The 21,883-nt window shown below is 38.5% G+C and overlaps 2 protein-coding genes across 3 annotated transcripts; both read right to left on the reverse strand.

Annotated features, from left to right (window-relative positions):
• Positions 1-1,431: 1,431 nt before the first annotated feature.
• Positions 1,432-5,746, reverse strand: LOC105283378 (NF-X1-type zinc finger protein NFXL1). The gene is given in 8 exon segments (XM_011346098.3): positions 1,432-1,900; positions 2,201-2,664; positions 2,746-3,978; positions 3,980-4,433; positions 4,578-4,690; positions 4,820-5,089; positions 5,280-5,329; positions 5,421-5,746. Coding segments are annotated over 5 exon segments (2,511 nt in total). The 5' UTR covers positions 5,084-5,089; positions 5,280-5,329; positions 5,421-5,746; the 3' UTR covers positions 1,432-1,900; positions 2,201-2,217.
• Positions 5,747-5,946: 200 nt separating this feature from the next.
• On the reverse strand, positions 5,947-12,396 carry LOC105283379 (neuroligin-2). 2 transcript variants are annotated; one of them, XM_011346100.3, is made up of 13 exons: positions 11,581-12,396; positions 10,912-11,204; positions 10,633-10,762; positions 10,401-10,554; positions 10,102-10,279; positions 9,557-9,963; positions 9,219-9,409; positions 8,956-9,142; positions 8,758-8,863; positions 8,480-8,675; positions 8,282-8,397; positions 8,036-8,067; positions 7,583-7,760 (listed from the first exon to the last, which is right to left on the reverse strand). In XM_011346100.3, the coding sequence occupies exons 1-13, from the start codon at positions 11,857-11,859 to the stop codon at positions 7,726-7,728; spliced, it is 2,304 nt and encodes a 767-aa protein (XP_011344402.1). In that variant the 5' UTR covers positions 11,860-12,396; the 3' UTR covers positions 7,583-7,725. The 2 variants fall into 2 exon arrangements, with proteins under 2 accessions (XP_011344401.1, XP_011344402.1); XM_011346099.3 differs by lacking the exon at positions 8,036-8,067 and having other exon boundaries at positions 5,947-7,760.
• Between the last annotated feature and the right edge of the window lie 9,487 nt (positions 12,397-21,883).

Raw genomic sequence — 21,883 nt, forward strand, 5'->3', positions numbered from 1 at the left:
ATGAAATGAAATCCTCTGACCAGGCCTCTTTTTTTTGCACGAGGGAAGAATTGTGTTTCGAGAAGCTGCTTGTAACTTTCACCAGTGACTGTTGATTCGAAGAATTGCAGATAAATTCCTTTTACCGAGATCGCAGCCCATGCTGTTATTTTTTGCCGATGTAAAGGTTTAGCCAGGGAAACGTTGGGATTTTCCGACCCCCAAAATCTATAATTTTGTTTATTAACATAACCATTTAGCCAGAAATGTGCTTCGTCCGTGTAAATTATCAATTTTGCATCAAGTTCTCCATCTTCAAACATTCCATTTATCGTCTTGCAGAATTCCACACGTTTCGTCATAGCGCGTTTGGTTAGCAATTGATGCGATGTTAGTTTATAGGGATGCATTTTCAGGAAATGTTTTAAAATCCTGTGTAACGTTGTTTTGGATATTTCAAGAGCTTGGGCAGCTTTCCGAATGGAAGAATTTGGATTCTCTTCAAAATACTTCTTAATATCTTCAATGTTTTCTTCTGCAGCTACGGACACAGAAGGACCTGGCAGATCATGTCTACGGTCTTGGATAGTTCCATACTGCATAAAATTATCGATAATTCTGATAAAAATAACACAAAACATTATTTTAATGCAGATTTATTGCCAAAAAATGGAGTGACGTAACGCATACGTTTAAAGAAATAATAAATTCTAACATTTTCAGCGTGTTTTCGCTCTTAACTTTATGTTCTGTATTTAGTACGAAACCCCCTGTAAGCATTGCTATAAACTTTTCCTCTGGAAAAGAAGCACTCGACAAGATAAATCTTTTCTTCCGTCGTCAGATTACTCATTTTGACGCGCACGGACTTGCATCTACCACAACCAGATTAAAACTGCGGACACTCAGATGAACGACCGTTAACCGTAAGACCCTTTCTGAAGTCATGGAGGGGAGAACCAATCGTTTACTTTCAGCAACTTCCCATGGGACACCCTGTATATAGTTGTGATTTTATTTGTTAAAATAATTGTTTAAGACTTGGTAAATTATTTATTTTTAGATGCAGCTTTTGTAAAATGTCGTATATTACTTTCTAAGTTTTCTTTATTTTTCGGCTCTCATCTTTGTTTCGATTATAGAAATGAATTTAATAGCGCGCCACAGCTTTCCCCATTAATGGCGGACAGGGTCCATATTCTTATTAGAGGTACTCTACTCGAGGATCGCTCGTCACGTTGGAACATTCAGGTCGAGCTCGTTCTGCGCATGCGCAACAATTTGGTGGCAATATTTGAAAGTATTCACAAAATGAAGGACCACATTGAACCGATCATGAAGAATATGTGTGATGTCCGACATTATTCGCCGTTTGATGATAATAAATTATAATTTATACTTCTGAAACAATTATTGTGCGATTATTATATTATCTCAATTTACTTCATTATCTTGCTCCATTATTTCATTTTATTTGATCCTCTTCATTGCACATAAACATCAATTTAGCAAGAATAAATGTGGAACTTAGAAACCTTGTGGTTTTTTTACATCAAATATTATTTTACTTTTATTTTTACTATCTACAGTGAATATTGAAACCAACATACATGTATATAAATGTATCCAATCTACGCATGATATTAAAATCTGTATTTAAGGATCGGTTATAAAATAGTACTGTACTTCGTTTCAAATATTCTTTGGAGATTTTATCACACCTCGTATAAGTTTAATAAAAGCGAATTATGAATCTTCAAATTATATAAAAAGAGACTCGAGTCTCTCAAATCATTATTAGACCTCAATCTGGCTATAAATATATACGTGTGCTGCAATTACGAGTATTTAGTGATATAAACTAGTGATAAATGGAATGTTCTACAAGATGTATAATAATAATGATAATGACAATAGCAGAGAGAAGCCTGAGAGCGGTCACGCTCGCGTTTTAACTGTAACGCTCAAACGTGGACATATGCGTTCCACTTGACGCTCCCAACGCTCGCGGCGTCATTCTATCTTTATTCAATATTCAGTGAGCAATAAAGACAGAATCACTTCAATCACTTCAATGTCCACGTTTGAGGCGTTACAGTTAAAACGCGAGCGTGACCGCTCTCAGGCTTCTCTCTGACAATAGTAATATAAGTATTGATACATCACAGAGTTCCATTCACTTATCAATAATTATCATTACCATTAAATGTACCGTAAATTTGAGAACAGTCCGTAGAATCAGCTCATTCCGAATACGCTTAACTCTGGGGTCGTCATGTATACTATCGTTACGCCTATAATGCCAATAGCAACCGCTAAGATCCACAGGCTCCACCTCCTCCCTCCGTTCTCTCGCGATTCCTTCGAGCTGTCGTGCTTATCCTTCCTCTTCCGCCGTGGCTTGAATTTCTTCTCGAACTTCTCGATCTCCTCCCGGTTGCGTAATTCCTCCGCCTCTCGTTTCTTCGCTATCATCGCTTCCTGGGCCGCCTTCCTCTCGTTTCTCAATGACTCGCACACGTCGTCGCAGTCTACGTTAATCCGCTCCTTCTGCAGATACGAGCAAAGGAAGTCCCTCTTAATCCGTTTGCACTTGCACCACAATCTGACCTTCTTGTTGCAGTCTTCTCCGCCTTTGCATCCTCCCGGATGACAATCGTTGACGCAACGGTGGCCGCACGAGTACTGAACAAAGAAACACATTATGGTTCTTGTTTAGAGAAATCAGAACTTACGTGTATCTTATCGCAGAGATATATTAATTACGTTTTTCGGACACTGATTTCCGCACTTGAGCAACTCGTCACGTTCCTTACTCGTTGCGGACGTCAGGCTGACGCACTGGCGGTAGAGGGTGCTGATACCGCAGTGGCACATGATCCGCACTAACTGCTTGCACGGCCTACACGGCGCTGGATGACAGGGTTGCGGGCATGCGTGCGTACAGCCGGGTGGCCGCGCAAACAGGCACTCCTTCTCGCATTCCATGCACGAGGTGCCACCGTCGAATTCCGCGTTGGACGTTCGTACCTTGTGGCAGGTCAATTCGCAGGTGTGATTCTTACAGGGCAGCAATCGGCCGCAGGCTCTACCGCACGAACTCGGTCTCGACATGTGACACGGCCAGGGGCGCGTCTCGTGATCGCCGAGGCAGGTCACGGGCACGGAAACTTCGCACGGTGGACACGGTAAGGTCTTCAACTCCATGACGTCCTTCGTTGGCTTCTCCCAAGGGCCGGCAGGCTGTGCCTTCATCCCATTCGCTCTCGCCTTCACCCAGACCTTCGTGTGGCAAGTGGCCGGGCAGGAGTGGCCGCATCTCTTGTACGTCATGCCGCAGATCTTTTTGCACGGCGGGCAGGGCCCGTGGTGGCACTTGTGCGTTTCCCTCTTGGGGTGGTGGCAGATAGGCGGAATCTTGCAGGACTTGTTGCACGGTGGCGGCCTGATCCTCTTCTTCGTGCCGCATGGTACTGTTATCTTGCTGCCGCCGCATCGGCACTGTATAACGTCCGTTCTCGTGCACGGATAGCAGGGACCGCTGTGGCAAGGCATAGCGCACTTGTGCTTGCGGCACTTGAGCGTGTTCTCGCACGTTTTCTCGCAGGGATTCGACGTGTTCCTCGACGTGCAATCGCAGCACTTGCGGTTGCACAGGTGCCTACCGCACAGGCGCATCTGCGTACACTTTTTGTTACAGTGGAACTCCTTCGCGCAGGCGATCTCCTTCGTGTAACCGCCGCATCGGCACGCCTTCGTCACCACCTCCAGACACTGGCCGCAACGATCCGCGTGGCATCTCATGTTGCACAAGTGCGAGCCGCAGTCCAGCAACTTGCCGCAAGTGTCGCCGCACGTCGGCACTTGGTGCTGCCTGCACGAGACGTCGTAGCGTTTCTTTCCGCATGGACAATACCTGTTCTTCTCCAGAAGACAGTTGCCGCAATCGCCAGGCAAGTGGCAAGTGCTCTCGCAGGTGTGCACGTTGCAGGAAAATTTTCCTGTTGCAAGGTTTGTCGCAGATCCATGTACCCTCGTAGCAGCTGCCTTCTGCTTGACTACTCTTGCAACGACATTTCAGCAGCATCGCCTCCATGCAGGGCGGACAGTCGCCGCTGTGACACAAGTTCTTGCAAGCGTGAGAGCAGGAGTCGTACTTCTTGTCGCACACCGTCCCGCAGCTCCAGTTCTTGGCGTTGCAACGGCGCGGCTGCGCCGGTAGCTTGTCGCAGTAGCACTTGACCGACACCATTTTGCCGCACGGTGGACACGGACCAGGATGACAGAGCAACACGCACCTGTGACCGCACTCCGGTTGCAAAGATTTGCCGCAGGCCTCGCCGCAGGAGTGCGGGATGATCCATGGCTGATACGGCGGATCACTAGTTTTTTTACAGAAGCATTCGTACGATCTTGGAATCTGATCCTGCTCATATTCCATGCGACACTTTGGACTGCAACATGAGTATATCGGATATGTACTCTATTAATGAATAATTTCTATTTATTTTTAATAAATTAGTAATTATCAATTTATTCTGTAGTTTTATTAACAGATATTTTTACATACTTCATTTGGAAGGTGCCAGCATACGTACCATGCCCAGATGGGTGCGATTCCTTTAGCCCGTTTGTAACTCAAACTGTCGTTGATCCAGTGCAAGATACAGGGCATGTGTAGAAATGCGTAACACTTGTCGCAATTCCATATCTGTAAAGTAATTGAATGATGAAATTTAATATTATATATAATATTATGTTTAGAAAGAGAGCAATATACAATTAAGTATTTAATAACATTACATATTACGATATACAATGCAACACAAATGCTACATACTGGATCTGTTTTCTTAACGGTTGATATGCATATCAAGCAGACAGCGCTACTGGATTGGAAGGAATTGACTAAATACGATATCACTTTTTCCGCATCTGTGCCTTGTCCTTGATACGCTAGCAATACTTTGTCCACAACATTCTGAATGTCGTCTTCGTTCGTTTCATCTTCTTCTTCGCTGGACAAGTTCAGTAATGCATTAGCCTCCAAGTGTCTCTCAATGGACAATTTATTTTGCTCCTGAGCTCTCTTGAATTTCTGCATCTTGTTCTAAGATTTTACATCATAAATGAATAACACAACTCAGAAGGCTATTATCGCAATTATAACGTTATACGTATGAAGATAATATTCTGTTCACGGTACTCGATATTAGAGAAATGTTGCTATCAGTAATTGAGTAACAAAATATATCTTTTGTGATTCATAAAATACATTGTATTTTAGCAAAAGTACTTACCTGGTACTTAAAAGTATGACTCTGGTACTAATCCGCTCGAACAATGGGTACTTGCAATAACCGGCAAATTTATTCGTTTCTTCTTGATACCGTCAGGATATAATTATTAGGTACATATAACCACATCATCTTGATGCTTACCAAGCTACTCTACTCCTTTCTGGTTTTCGTCCCTTTTATAGCGATAAACCGTAATTAATTGTTGTTCTTAAAGCATTCTTAATAAATACTTTTTTACCACTGAATGCACATAATTCTATTTATTCATTATCACGTACGCACATTGTATGTCCAGTACATATATCCACGTAATCGTCAGTAATCGTTGAAAAAGACACGCACATGTGCGAAGCAGAGAGAGATAAATATCCATAAATATCACACACTGATTTTACCACGCATCGCAAGGTGTCGTTAAGATCAAACAATGGTACTTTAGGCACCGACAGTAGGTAAAAAGTCGACTGATATTAAAAAATTGTTTTTTTTATAATCGAATTTTATATTCAAGATTGTATTCATGTAAGATGTTGTTCAATAAAATAAGATCTTAATATAAGAATGGACTGTAATTATTTTTGTTAACCATTCATAATTGTTTTGACTTTTCTTATTTTTTATATGAGTCTTACATTGCCATTCGGTGTTGTAAATAATAACATTTACGTGCGCAAAATGCTGCAATGCAATTTTAATAACACTTGTAGTGAAATTAACAGAAGAGTTTTATGGGTTCCTTATACTATAAAATCTTGGGAATTTATATATCTAGGCATTTATAAATCACTTGTTTTACATGGTATAAATTGTGCTTGTGTAATCTGTAAAAATACAAATATCAAACGTTACTGTAGATAACGTGCGTAACACTAATCTCAGAAGTGTCAGACTTACATTTACATCCTAACTTCAGTGGCAATGAGATCGAACACTAAAGCTACGTTTGCGACGTTAAAATGTTAAAACGTAACTAGTGTAGCTGCAATATGCGAAGTAAATTTGTGCTTAATCTAATGTTGAACCGCATAGTTCGCCCGTAACAAATACATGGTATATTTTGTATATGTCGGACGAGGCACTTGATACAATATAATTAATAATTGATACAATGTAATTAATAATTGATAAACAGTATGAATTATATATTGAAGGGAATGTTGCATTGAAATTTTTTCTACAGTATAAACTTAGATTTCATAAACATAAAGTATGCTATTAACAGATGTTTGTATATATATATATATGTAATACAAATGTATAATATTCACAGAAATATATAATACATATATTATATGCATATACTTAATTACATAACTAAAATTGTGTGCACGATCATTTTCGAATGAGGAAAGTAGAGTACCTAAATAAAAAATGTTTCTTATTTTGTGCTTCGTTTTTCTTTGTTATCTGCTACAATAATGTTTCACTATCTTACAAATGCACGATTACGAAGTGCACTTAAATTTTTTTACAAACGTGTATTAACCTTGTAAAGTAATATAAAATATCTGATATTTACACACAATACATATAAAATATATAAATGTTTTTTTTCATTCGTGTAACAAACATTTTGTTCTTATGGACGGATAGTATTCACCTCAAGTGTTAAATTAATTGCTTAATTGCGTAAAAGCTTTATACTTTTACTTTTATAATAAGAAATATTAGAAGTCGATCATTAACTTAATGATCTTATATATGCAAATGGCATTGTCCTACAATCACATCGTTTAAAATACAAATGGGACTAAATAAGTTTTGATTTGCAGATACATATTCACATTTTAGTAAATATTGCTAAACAAATTTGCACAATATATTAATCAACAGTGAATAGAATTTTGTCATTTATAATAAATACCTAGTGGTATCACGTTAATTCATATGCAATTGTAATGCATATGTTCAACTATTCTTTCACATTTCGTTATGCAATTTCCAAAATTGTGATATTATTTTTTGTATCTTTAAATTTAATTTATTGACATGAAATTTGTGAGAACGAATAGTATGATTTTCCTTTAAAAAAACCAACATTAAAAAAAACCTAGGTATAAAAAAATAAATAAAACTGTTGTCAATGTGTACTGGTAACTTAACTATTAGACGGCCGTTTGCGGTACTCCCTGTACTAAAAGTGTCTTGCTTTTAGCTTTCGGCAGTGCGGTTTGACTCATCGTCTTCGTTAGTTTGGGTTGACCATTAGGCGAGCTTGTAACGAAACCTTCCGACCTCATGTCCTTCAACGAGACGTTTGAGTTGCTTCGTAATGAGGGTGTAGAGCTGAACTTCCTATTGTGCGCTAAACGTTCTTGCAATCTCGCTTCGTTTTGACGTGGTATTCTAGACTTCACTGTCGGTACATCGCGATATTCATATATATTCTCCTTGGACGAGCGCGTTAAATTCTCGATTCCCTCGGAGTGCTCATCCTCTCGTACCATCAGGATGTCTCCGCTATAGTAGTGATCGGATTGTCTGTAAAATGGATAATATAGATTAATACTTATCTTATGCATTTGGATATAAATTGCACAAAATTTATATATGCATTTTATTTTATTTTTATATCTCTGCTCCTTCTTTTATAAAAATTAGATAATAATATTATATGATTATGTAATAACATAATAATATACGTAATAATTATATAAGTGACACGTGCAATTAATAAAGCATATATGCGCGACGTAGGCATATTGTGCAAAAGTGTGCATAAAATATTTTCTATTTTCTAGATGATATGTAAATACCTGCACGCATCCTATAAGCTGCCTTTGTTTTGCTAATTTTAAGCGAAAACAGTGTTAATTAGCGATTTTTCCTCTCAGGAATGGTTACGTAAATATAGAATAAAAAAATTCTCCAGTTTGTCAATTTTTGTATCCGTCAATACCAGAACCACTCACCGCATGCGCTACCGTTCGGTGCAGCGAATCAAGCCACCGAGATAAGCTGATAGTCACATGGATCATTTGGTTCTGTTTACCTTTCCTTACCTTTTGGCGTTACGCCAAAGCATGCAGCACACCACGGAAAGTACGAGCAGCAGCAGGCACGCCGTCGACATCGACCAGAACGCGATTTGAAGCGGTTGTTTCGGCTCCCACCAATACTGTAACACAGAAATTATATAAATACGATTGATGTGACGTAATAAGAACGTGACTGTATATTGTGCCGTTACAGTATCTTACTTCGGTGACAGGAGGATACGTGGGAACGAGGTGGCCAATAACAGTCGGCAAGTACATAGACCAAAAGGCGCTCTCCGTTTGGCGATAGTTGATCTGGATCGAGCTGTTGAACGTCGTGTTGATATTGAGATAGCGCAATTGCCCGTGACGGGCGAGGTCAAAATGCAATCCCAAGATCTGCGAGGGCGTCGGATTTCTGGAACGAATAAAAAAATTAGCTTGAAATCTGCGAATTTTGACGGGTCGACAGGTCGAATCATCGTTCACTAGGTACGCACCCGTACGTTGCGAAATTAGAATACGCCTGCATGAAAAAGTGGCTCATGTTACGATCATTGTCCGTCCACATGTCTCGGTTCAGCTTGAACTTTTGCGGGAAGAATTCTGCGTCGATAACGACGTTCACGTTACAACATCTTACTTGATATAAAAATTAATTACTCTTAAATTGCAAATGTGTAATAAAGGAAACACACCAACATCCATGAACGGCGCCCCTGTTAGCCAAAGAAGCTCCGTGTCGTGAGGCACTCTCATCCATTGCGGTGAATTGAGCGCTTCTATCGAGGTGTTTAGGACGTACAGGTAGGTCGGCACGTGCCTCTCCACCAATAGCTTTGCGATTTTGTCGTTCGGTGCGACGTAATGGAAATCGGACAGAAGCTAAAAATGAACAGTAACAATCGACATATCAATGACGTGTCACGGGAATTAACTTCGTTATCCCCTCATCACTTACACTTATGAACTGATCACGTATATGCGTGACGTTTTTCGGATCTGGCCAATAGGTGTACATGTACTTGATCGCCTCGAAAACGCCATGCGGATTCAGAGTGTAGTTGTACTGAAGAACTAGTTCCCAGACCTTTTGATCGAATAAGTCAGAATCTATTATGTACCGATTTCGTGCTAAGGTAACGTTGTTCTCTGCAAAATGAAAAGCGATAAATAGCACATAACACGACACAAGTGCAGCAATTTACAGTAACGAACAGTGGTCTAATGAACCTAAATAATGCATAAAGAAGCATCAATTGAACGAAACTGGAATTAACGAAACGATTGCCGACGTACTTATGATAAATGCCGCTTCCTGCGTCGTGACGCCGGCCATGTACGCTAAATCCTTCCTGTACTTGCGAGCCTTGATGCTCTCCTCCGGTTTCTCCGCGAAAAAGTGCCAGTCGGACATCCTCCAGTCCTCGTACCAGGTATCCTCCGGTATCGTGAAGTTGAAGTCTAGCACAGGTGCCCACGGGAACATGCCGACATGTGGTTTCAATTCGGAATTGCCCAACTCGAGGAAACTGCGTCCGTCCTTCAGGCACTGCACCAGTTTCCAACTGCTCTCTATGCTGCAACCTAGCGACTCCGCGAAGACTCGCGATGTGTTCTGCGCTCGGTACTTGTCTATTATCACCGCCCAATCGGCTAGCGCTGAGCCTGACTGCGCTATCACTTTAGACACCATGTGCCGAGTTCTATAACAAAACGAAAAAAAATTACTTTTAATTGAATCGATCATAGAATTCAATGATAGAATGATTGTAGGACTGATCAATAACAGAATTGTAGGACAGACTAAAAATTGTCGAACGTGAAATGTTTATGCGAATTACCTAGGCGCGACCATTAATAATCCTGCGCTGGCTGCTCCAGCACCTGGTCCGAAGAGCGTTATAGCCTCGGGATTACCATTAAAAGCCGCTATATTGTCGTAGACCCATCGTAATGCCATAGCTTGATCGAGAATACCATAGTTGCCAGGGCTATTCTCATCGCCGGTACTTAAAAATCCTAGAAAAGAGCGTCGTGGAAACGATTAATCGGTATTTACATTTTAAGTAATTCTTGAAAAGAAACATTTATACATTTATTTCCAAACAATAGAAAAATCTTTGAACATTAATCCACTCACCAAGAGCTCCGAGACGATAGTTGATTGATACCACTACAACATTGTAAAACGCGGACAATATATGAGCCGGGAACAGGTTACTGGCTCCGTGAGTGAACTCGCCGCCATGTATGTAGAACATCACCGCGTACTTGTGTGCTAGTCCAGAAGCAACCTGGCAAGATCAATCTCGTTGTTCAATCAGATTATTTAATTGAGGTATACGCTTATCCCTAAGTACGATTATACTTACCGAGGGTGTAAAGATATTTAGGTACAAGCAATCTTCATCGACATCTCGCACACCTTTGGTAGCACCAGTATATTCACTGGGTTGTGGGCAAGCCGGCCCCCAATCGACTGCTTGCAAAAGTTGCCACCCTCTAGAAACAGAAATAAATTATACATTTCCTTAATACAAATATGTCACTAAACGTTAGGTACGGTGGAATATTTCTGCATGAAAAATTTCTATTCTTTAATAATATTTACAGATTTGGATAATTCATCCTCTGAGATATTTTATATCTACCTGTGAGGCCTGGGAGGTTTGAAACGACCTTCCCTGGTAGGCGGTAAGGCATAAGGTATGCCCAAGAATACATTGACAAGTTTCGTGACTCTTTCCACCGCTATGTTCCAAGGTCTGTGCCTCGCATGGGGATCGTCATACAATTGAACCTTGAATCCTTGCACTTGACCATAATTTGTATTTACCAGCACGTCTCTGTCCCTAAAGTGCTTAGAATCCGGTCTTTCTTTTCCTTGAAGATCTTCGCGCCAACCGCCCAATATTCCTGGTAACGGAAATCTTGGCGTCGTACCCTTTAAAATAATTATTATTTAATTAATGCTCTTACTAAATCTGTGTTTGGCAATATAACAAATTTCTTGACAAATAAAATAAGATTGTTATAAATTATATCACTTTACCTCTAAGAAACTAATAAACTTAATAAATTAATAAATTGGTCAGAATTAATAATCTATAAAGTAAATTCAGAAGCAGCGATAACATGATTTCTGAAGAAATTATTAATTTCCTGATACGTTTTGATTCATTTATAGTATAAATTATGACAGGGTATTCGATATTTAATAATGTCTCCTTATCTCTTTTAAATTTATCTAATTTTGCACTTAAATATCAGAATCAAAAGATTAAATTAATTAATAAAAAGTGTCTTAAATATTTCCTCACTTCATAAAGGTACCGATCTTCAGGAGCCCTCGTAGGTCCTCTGTAAACAGGGTCCAGGTAGCTGGGCTGATAGCCATACCTCCTGTCCTTGTACACGTAGGTTCTATAGCCGGACACATCTTGCGGCACGTACACACCGTCGCGATTGTAGTATCGGCTGCCGGACGAGATGGAGTCCTGGGCAAACGCGGCGGCAGCCGTCAGCAGCAGGCACGAGCAACAACGGACAACGGCGGCGCGTCCCACCGCGGACCCGCGCTGTCGTCCACGCGCGGCCATGTTCGCGCGTGCGACACGCGCGCGGAGCGGCTCTCGTGGGCGCGCAGGTGTGGCCGAGGGCCGCGTATGCGTGCGCGCGCGTCGCGTCGAGCCTCCGACGCGAGGAAACGCTGCGCTGACTCGCTCACGGACGCGGAGCGGGTGAAAGCGAGAGTCCTTGAGCCAATTCAGCGATCCTTGATCGACGATCTTGCTGGATCAACCGTCGATTAATATCGAAACAGGAAATCACAGCGGGACGAGCCGAGGCGTCGCGTGATCGTGGTTGCCTGTGCAGATCGTACACCTACACCCGTGCGAGTAGCTGGAGTCCTCCGGCACGCGCTCGCGCCGTGTTCACGCCGAGGACCGCGAGCGCTCTCGTTTCACACAGCAGGCACGCGTTTCGCTGCTACGAAACGTCCTCCTCGTCGGGTCGAGCGCCCGGAAGCGTCTCCGCACGGCCAACACCCTGTATCGTTCCCCGTCGCCGCTCGAACGCGGTCGCTTCGCGCGCACTCGAGGTGGCTTCGCCGTGCGTCGTCTATCGTCGCACGCCACGCTCTGCCCTCCTCTCTCGCTCTCCCCTTCCGCGTCTTTCCTCCCCTCGTCGATGATACGAAATGTCACGATCCGTGCTGCAAGAAAGCCCCCAAGGTGGATTAATGAACGGAGAACGAAAGCGAAAGGCGACAGCGTGTACTTACGATAACTATACGAGTTATCGTTAAAAGAAATAGTGCCCAGCAAACGCAAAATATAACTATTATATAACACAGAAGTAACGCGTAATATAACAACTGTTATATGTTATTAATGTTGAGGTTGCATAATTTACATACCGTATATTGACAATCTATAACCCTTATCGCCTTTCGTGATACATCGATCTGTCTTCTTGCATAGCACGTAACACTAGATTCATTCTGCACATATGTGGAAACACGAAATTTACTTATTGTGAAAATATTTTTATCTGCAGATATATTATTTGACAAATATGTGACAATTACGCTTATCTCAAGACATATCGATACTCCTACCCAAGGAACACACTGAAGTCAAGAAAGAGTCAAAATGACTTTATTTTGATTCGAAATAGCCATGATTTTCCATGTGACGAAAATTTGATTTATCATGATATCATCACATACGCTGCTCAGTGACGAAAAAATGATCGATTTTACGCTGGCCCTGCAAATTTATAGTAATGTGAAAATGATTTGAAAATGATAAAAAATTCTCAAAATTATATATTCCCGTCAAACACGAAATATAACTATTATATATAACACAGAAGTAACGCGTAATATAACAACTGTTATATGTTATTAGTGTTGAGGTTGCATAATTTGCATACCGTATATTGACAATCTATAACCCTTATCGCCTTTCGTGATACATCGATCTGTCTTCTTGCATAGCACGTAACACTAGATTCATTCTGCACATATGTGGAAACACGAAATTTACTTATTGTGGAAATATTTTTATCTGCAGATATATTATTTGACAAATATGTGACAATTACGCTTATCTCAAGACATATCGATACTCCTACCCAAGGAACACACTGAAGTCAAGAAAGAGTCAAAATGACTTTATTTTGATTCGAAATAGCCATGATTTTCCATGTGACGAAAATTTGATTTATCATGATATCATCACATACGCTGCTCAGTGACGAAAAAATGATCGATTTTACGCTGGCCCTGCAAATTTATAGTAATGTGAAAATGATTTGAAAATGATAAAAAATTCTCAAAATTATATATTCCCGTCAAACACGAAATATAACTATTATATATAACACAGAAGTAACGCGTAATATAACAACTGTTATATGTTATTAGTGTTGAGGTTGCATAATTTGCATACCGTATATTGACAATCTATAACCCTTATCGCCTTTCGTGATACATCGATCTGTCTTCTTGCATAGCACGTAACACTAGATTCATTCTGCACATATGTGGAAACACGAAATTTACTTATTGTGGAAATATTTTTATCTGCAGATATATTATTTGACAAATATGTGACAATTACGCTTATCTCAAGACATATCGATACTCCTACCCAAGGAACACACTGAAGTCAAGAAAGAGTCAAAATGACTTTATTTTGATTCGAAATAGCCATGATTTTCCATGTGACGAAAATTTGATTTATCATGATATCATCACATACGCTGCTCAGTGACGAAAAAATGATCGATTTTACGCTGGCCCTGCAAATTTATAGTAATGTGAAAATGATTTGAAAATGATAAAAAATTCTCAAAATTATATATTCCCGTCAAACGCAAAATATAACTATTATATAACACAGAAGTAACATGTAATATAACAACTGTTATATGTTATTAATGTTGAGGTTGCATAATTTACTTTGTAACTGCAATATAACTGCGTTATAAAACTGTTATACATTGGTTATAATAATATAACAGTAATATAACTGAAATATGCGATATTATATAACTGTAATATTTGCATATTATGTCTATGTTATGTATCATTTTTAACATTCAGATGTCGAGTTGTCCGGTAGATGGCTTCGTTTCTCGCATGGAAAATATAATACAAGATATATATAGGAACGGTGATCACGGCAGGGCACAACTTGTATCGTAAGTCCATTTCTACGATGAAGTGGTACATTTTTGAACGAATAATAAATAAGAGGAAAGTACGAACTTGTACATAACGTTTAAGAAAATAAATTAAACATGCACCTGTGGTTGTAGAGAGAGGAAGAAAGAATAAATAATATATATTCCATTTATGTAACATTTAAATAACATTTTAGTAACACGTTATATTATTGGTATATTACTGCAATTTCGTTTGAGTGGGAAATTACAACTAACATATACGTTACATGTAACGAACATGTTACATCGCGTGTTACATTCTGTTATATTATGGCAATATCATTGTTATATGACTGTGTTTGCTGGGTGTTAGCATTATAGTCTAGGTCTTGTACGAATTTTATATCGATCGATAGAAATGATTACGAATTCTAAAAATATTTTTATTTATTGTAATAACTGGTGCGTAATTTGTAACACTGTAAATTAAAAGTAAAAATGTCTCGATACCCATACAGCACAGAAGCTTGCACCAACATTGCAGCAACGTTGCAACGTTGCAAATTGCAATGCAACAGTACAAAGACATTGCAGAGATATATATCCGCAAAATACCAGCACACTTGTAGCAACATGACATTAATATTTCGGAAACATTGCACAATCAAAATTTGTAATTAATTAATATTAATAATTCATTTTATTAAAACATTGGAGTCTTCCTATCCTAACGAGATTCGTCCAAATCTATTCGACCAATGATGTGTGATGGCCAGAATCTGAGCTCGGTAATGTATATGTGCATGCGGTGTTTGTCTCTTTCGACTATCTAAAGAACATGTTGGTTGTACGACGCGAGCATCATTCTAAAAGAAAGTAGTTACGTAAAAGAAAAAGGTAAGTACTTTTTTATAATATTATGTCTAATTATAGCACTTGTGTGCTGTTAATCTTGTATCTATTAATTATAATAGAGAATCACTCTATTTGCCTATCTCACGGTTTATATCACTATAACTTCAAAATTATGGAAATTCATTAGAAAACTGCATATTAATAGTTGTAATATTTTTAATAACTTTTTCTGTTATAGAAGCTGTTCGTGAAATACACAATCATGCCACTGATGCAGAAATTGCTGAATGCGTTTCCAACTGGCTTGCTCAAACTCCGGTTAGGATTGAGAGATCAAAGTATGTCATTTTACATATAATTCTATACATACTTGCAGTATGTATATTTTTATGTAATTTTATGCTAATGTATGAATTTTAATTCCTATTTTATTTTTACAGGCAACATACAAACAAAAACGAAGAAGATTCAATTATTTAATTAAAGGAAAAATATTTTAACATAATTAAAGAAAAAATAATATCTCAAGAAGAGGATTTTTAAGTTTTTTTTTATAAAGAACAGTTACTTTTTTATAACAAAAATAGAGAAAATGTTTATTTCATTTTTTATTACTATTGTTATATTACATATAATTGTCTATTTATGTTAATAAATAAAAATATTGAAGTTATATAAATAAAAATATTTAAAGTATATAATAATGAATAATTATAATTATTGCAAATTCATTACATTGCAATATTATTATGACGTTTCGTTGCAATGTTCCGAAAAGCGGACATTTTCACATTCCTGCAATCCCATAGCAATGCTGCAGAAACATTTCGCAGTGAATTTGCAATGTTGCTACGTTGCGGTGGAAGATTCCTGCAATATATATGCAATCTTTTCGTGCTGTATGGGTAGTTTTGCGAAGGAAGCATTTTGTATACGAAACATCGCTTTGTGCATTAAACTATTATCTATTATCGAAAATATCCTCTATTTTACTGATCAGCAAAGATCAAATTATAAATATGGAGTTATTAATTCACTTTCTATCGAACTTGACAATAAATAATGCGCGAAATATAATATACCTACACGTCGCCGTAGGAATATAATTTTACAGAAAAAAAGACTTACGGGCCGCATGTAGCTACTTCCACCGCTATTAACCGACTATAACTGACTATAACTGTGTCAGTAGTACCTTAGTCACTACGAGAAAAGGTGACGTGTGTATCGATACGTCAATCTTGCTCATTCAGAAAAACGCACCTTCCACTATCTCCTTACGAGAGACGGAGATTAAGATCGTTTACGTTGCACGCTCGAAGCCAGGTGATTTGGACGAAAATGCGCGTAAGCTCGATACGCAGCACGGTGCGCTCACCTACTGTTTGCTGACTACGGTAGGTATAACGTTGCAAAGGGCAGTGGCCGGACCTTACTGAGCCGTAATGATGTCGTCGCGTGCACGTACGTCGCCGCAATGGGTCGGCAACGGGCCGCCCACGCGCCCGACAGCAACGGCAGTTGCGAAAATGCGCCGGATGCGCATGATGTGCGGAAGAACGGGAGCATTGATGAAGGGGCATAGGGTAAGCAGCATATTTATGGGATTGCGTATCGAGCGAATTGCACCCGCGGTTCGGCGTTTTCATACCAAGCGAGGTCCTTGAAAGCGAAGTTACACAATTATAAGATATGATAGTGTAACAATTATGTAATGATTTATACTTGCGAATTAAATTCTGCGGCAGAAGGATGAGGTTCAGACAGCACGTAAATTATGCTATACTTGGAACCTACGAATAGTTAAAAAAAATGTTATTAAACTACTAATTTAGTTTTTAAAAATTAATGATTATTAATTATCATTTATATTTAAAATAATGAGAAAGGCTTTAGAATAAAAAATTAATTTTATATTTTATATTAATTTTATATGTTATAAATATATATACATTTTCCGGTAATATTTTCTCGCAAACAATTGATATGATTTCTCTCTATTTAAATTTTATATTTTTCAAGCTTTTCGAATTTATCGTTTGAGTAAATCAAATATTCAGTTTTATTTATCAGAACCGCGAATGCGTTAAAAAGTTTTTACTTCCTTTTCTATGGTTTTATTGGTTTGTGGTTTGTTTATGAATTTGTGGTTCAGATTTTCAATTTCAAACTTTTGAATTTTTTCGCAGAAAATAATAAAAATTAGTGAAAGTCATGTATGAGAGAACGGATGGCCTAACTTGCTTTCCTTCCCTTCCCCATCGCCAATTTTAATTTATACACGCCCTTGCAAAAGAATGTCGCGTGAACGGATGTGTTTCACAATGAGCAGTTAGCTCGTGCAGCTCCATGAGCTTTATCAGCTATAGTTTTACCTGATGCGAGATTAGATATTAAAACCACGGTGATGGGGATAATAAGTGTACGTATTACGAAGCCAGGCATTCATGACATATTTTATCATAAATGCGACTATCTAATCCTTGTTGCTTTCTTGCAAATGAGATTTGCAAATTAGACCGATAAGACCTTTAGTCGGAAAGCTACGCACATTCGGTACTAAACACAGCATTAAATATAAAATGAGATACTGAGCTTTTATGCGCAATAAAATGAAGTTATGGTTAACATTCTATATAATTTTATAATTGTCACCATTTTACTTCAAAATATAGAATAAAAACTGCCTCGGCGTTCCTCGCGTATGAATCATGCGTCTCGGACCTCAGTCTTTATGACTCACGAGTTTATCAGCTGAATTAAGTATTAATCATTCGTCAGTGGAGCAAATATAACATAAGGAAGTGCGAAATGCGAGATTCATCGTAAGATTTAGAAAATTGTCAATTGGAACTCGGAGTACCACCAGCATGCGAAAACATTAGATCGAGACTTCGAAATGAGAGACATAAATGAGATTTAATGACATTTATTCCTATAATAAGGCTTTAAACTCTACAAGAAACTTATTAACGGATACAGCAGGAAAAATCGTGTAGGAAAGATTCTGCGAATGACTGTCACTTACGGGAATACGCATTCCGCCGAATGCCGCACGCATTCTGCTATGCACCATGATGAATACGATTGCGGCGATGAGTCGCAAATTCGGAAGATGAATAATTCAAAGACGACCGAAAGACAGCGAGCTTATAGTCCTAATCCGTACAGCAGCTTTGTAAAAAAAAGGAAGAAATTGTAAGAAGCAAGCAAAAGAAAGAATCTATGTTTTATATTAAATTTTATAAAAAACTTGCAAAAATTAAAGAAAATTTCTATTATTGATTAGTTTTATTAATGTTTCGGTTGCCATAAGGTTCAAGTTAAGAATAACTTGAAATCAAATCAACGTAAGTAAAATATCCAAAATAATGGACGCAATTGGTCATCATTCCCCTCGATATATTCGATTACGATTAGATTGCGTGTGATCAGCCAATGAATTTTCGAGATAAATATTCCAGTGTGATGCCGAACGGCTGGTTATTGGAATAAGAGTCCCATGGAATTTTAAGGCTCAATAAACAGAGGAGATATCATAAAGATATCGGTTGATATTTGAAGACACATATTATGAGGAAAGCACACTCGCATCGCGCCAGCATCGTCCTAGTGATGAAGCGAATATATCTCTCCTCCCGTTCTCATTTTACTCCCCCGCGCGTGTAAGTTCTTCAATTTACCGTAATTGGTGAATTTATTATCGTTCCACAGATGCAACTTCGACTATACGCCGGTACAGTCCCACTGAAGAGTCAAGTAGCTTTAATTACGGCGAGTTGCCGCGCACTGTCCTCTCTTGGAATCATTAAGCTAGCTGGAGCGGGCTGGTCTGAAATAACATACGGAGATAAGTCGTAAAATGATACTGTAGCAAATAAATGATATAACGTATACCGTGGAGTCGCAGTTTTTCAAATTTTGACTTAAACACATTTAACCCTTCGTGGTCACTCGGGGTCCAAAAGACCCCAACGAAAGTTTAAGGCTTTATATCTTTCTGTTCTAAATTGAAAATTAACTTTTTACTGCCATTTACCGGTAGCTTCAAGTACTCTTTTTCCGTTCTAATGCTAGGTATCGCCCGCAGCGCACTAGTATAGAAATAGCAATTATTCAAATAACATTTCCCGCGTGCTGGGGTCTTCCGAACCCCCTGTGTGACCAACTTGTAATTTGGTATCCAAAATTTGGAAAATTTTGTTTTTGTGATTTTCGCACATATTATCTGTGGAAAAACGTAAGTGCAAGTTTAAAGACCGAGTCATTTTTTTCTACAAAGGTTATAAGCATTTATTTACACTTATAGATGGCATATGATTTACGGAGTCGTGAGTTTCAAAATTCCTTGTTGAATGACATTGAAAATACAAATAATTATTAACAATACTTGTAATAATAATAATGTTCTATGTTATATAAACACCCAGATAGCAGAGAGAGTTCAAAAAGAATTCACTTGTATGTCGCCAATTCTGAGTTCATTTTCAGATGCAAAAAGAATTCTAAGAACTCTTTTTGCATCTGAAAATGAACTCAGAATTGGTGACATGACAAATGAATTCTTTTTGAACTCTCTCTGCTATCTGGGTACACTTATTTTTCCATAATTGTAGATTTTATTTATCTCGAAAATGATCCACTTTAAGTCTGAAAATAAATACCTTTTTTGAAACGTGCATTATAGTACTATTTTTTAAATTAAAGTATTACATCTCCACAATATGACCCTAAATTTCTATCGCAAAATAATAAAAATTTAAAAAGTTATAATTTGTTTAGTGAAAAACTCGGTTTTTCACCATTTGTAAATTCGTGAATTGTTTTAGTTATGTTACAATTAAAATTTGCATAAAAAGCCTATTTCTCTTTGTTATACAAGCTTTCAAATTTATTATGTAATTTTGTAATTCAAATTGGATGAATAGTGTAAACACGGCAACCATTTAAAGTTGGTGGGGTCTATTGGACCCCATGTGACCATTACGTGATTTTCTAGAAGTGTGACCACGAAGGGTTAAACACATTTTTTATATATTATTATGTACACATATAAAAAGAATTAAATATGAACAATGCTTTTGTGATCTGTTAGAAAATAAAATTGGAAGATAGAGATCTAACTTGATACTTGAAAAATGATATATTCAGCTGCCACGATCGCACGCTTCAGTTCTTGAAACCTGACTTGAAGCAGAGGTGACAGGACACTTGTCCGATTTATAATAAAAAGAAACTCTGGAAGACTTCTTTTACGTCACAGCCAGGGGGTATTTTTATATCTTGATTAGATTTTACACGCGAGTGTCATTTATGACAAAATCGGACAATCGGACGGATTTTCTGGCGCGGAATTTCCACCAAACCACTCGGCTCTCGGCGTGTCCTCGCTATTGTCGTAGATCGTTTCGCGGTCTGGCGAAAATTTGCATCTCTATACGGGAATAGTCGAGCTGACATAAACCAGTTTATCATACTAACTTTTCGAGCGCGAAAACGTGACACGTGAACGCGATCAAATTCGCAACGACATTCCGCAGCACGCGGATCGTTTCGATTGTCATCGCGTATTGTCGGCTTTGTCGATCGGCTGTGCGGTTGACACGCGGCTGATGCGCGAGAAATCAAAATGTGCTGGAAAATGCAAATGCAAATGCAAATGCAAAACGTACGACTACCAAAGATGATCGTCCAGATTCGTCGTCCGCCACGACGAAATCTATAAATGGGCGTCATTTACGCTCGTTGTTCATGCCCTGTCGTGCGTACATCCCTTTTTTGTGGGAACCTGGACATCTCTCTCTCCCGTGGCGCGATTCGAACTCGTGGGAATAAAGAGTCGCCGACCTGTGTCAAGTGCAATACGCGACGCGGCGCGCCGGTTCGTTTATCTAGCTTATTTTCGTCGCGTTCGCAGAGGCGCGAACTAGACGTACGAACTTCACTCGCGCGTCATGAGATACGCGCATGCATGTGGTTAATGATACGCGTGTTTAGACTTAAGTATCTCAACTGAACGCAACACGCGCGTTGCTATCCTTAACCCTTCGTGGTCACACTTCTAGAAAATCACGTAATGGTCACATGGGGTCCAATAGACCCCACCAACTTTAAATGGTTGCCGTGTTTACACTATTCATCCAATTTGAATTACAAAATTACATAATAAATTCGAAAGCTTGTATAACAAGGAGAAATAGGCTTTTTAAACAAATTTTAATTGTAACATAACTAAAAAAATTCACGAATTTAGAAATCATGAAAAACCGAGTTTTTCACTAAACAAATTATAACTTTTTAAATTTTTATTATTTTGCGATAGAAATTTAGGGTCATATTGTGGAGATGTAATACTTTAATTTAAAAAATAGTACTATAATGCACGTTTCAAAAAAGGTATTTATTTTCAGACTTAAAGTGGATCATTTTCGAGATAAATGAAATCTACAATTATGGAAAAATAAGTGTACCCAGATAGCAGAGAGAGTTCAAAAAGAATTCATTTGTCATGTCACCAATTCTGAGTTCATTTTCAGATGCAAAAAGAGTTCTTAGAATTCTTTTTGCATCTGAAAATGAACTCAGAATTGGCGA

This window comes from Ooceraea biroi, chromosome 2 (genome assembly GCF_003672135.1).
Source record: "Ooceraea biroi isolate clonal line C1 chromosome 2, Obir_v5.4, whole genome shotgun sequence".
Taxonomy (NCBI): Eukaryota; Metazoa; Arthropoda; class Insecta; order Hymenoptera; family Formicidae; genus Ooceraea; species Ooceraea biroi.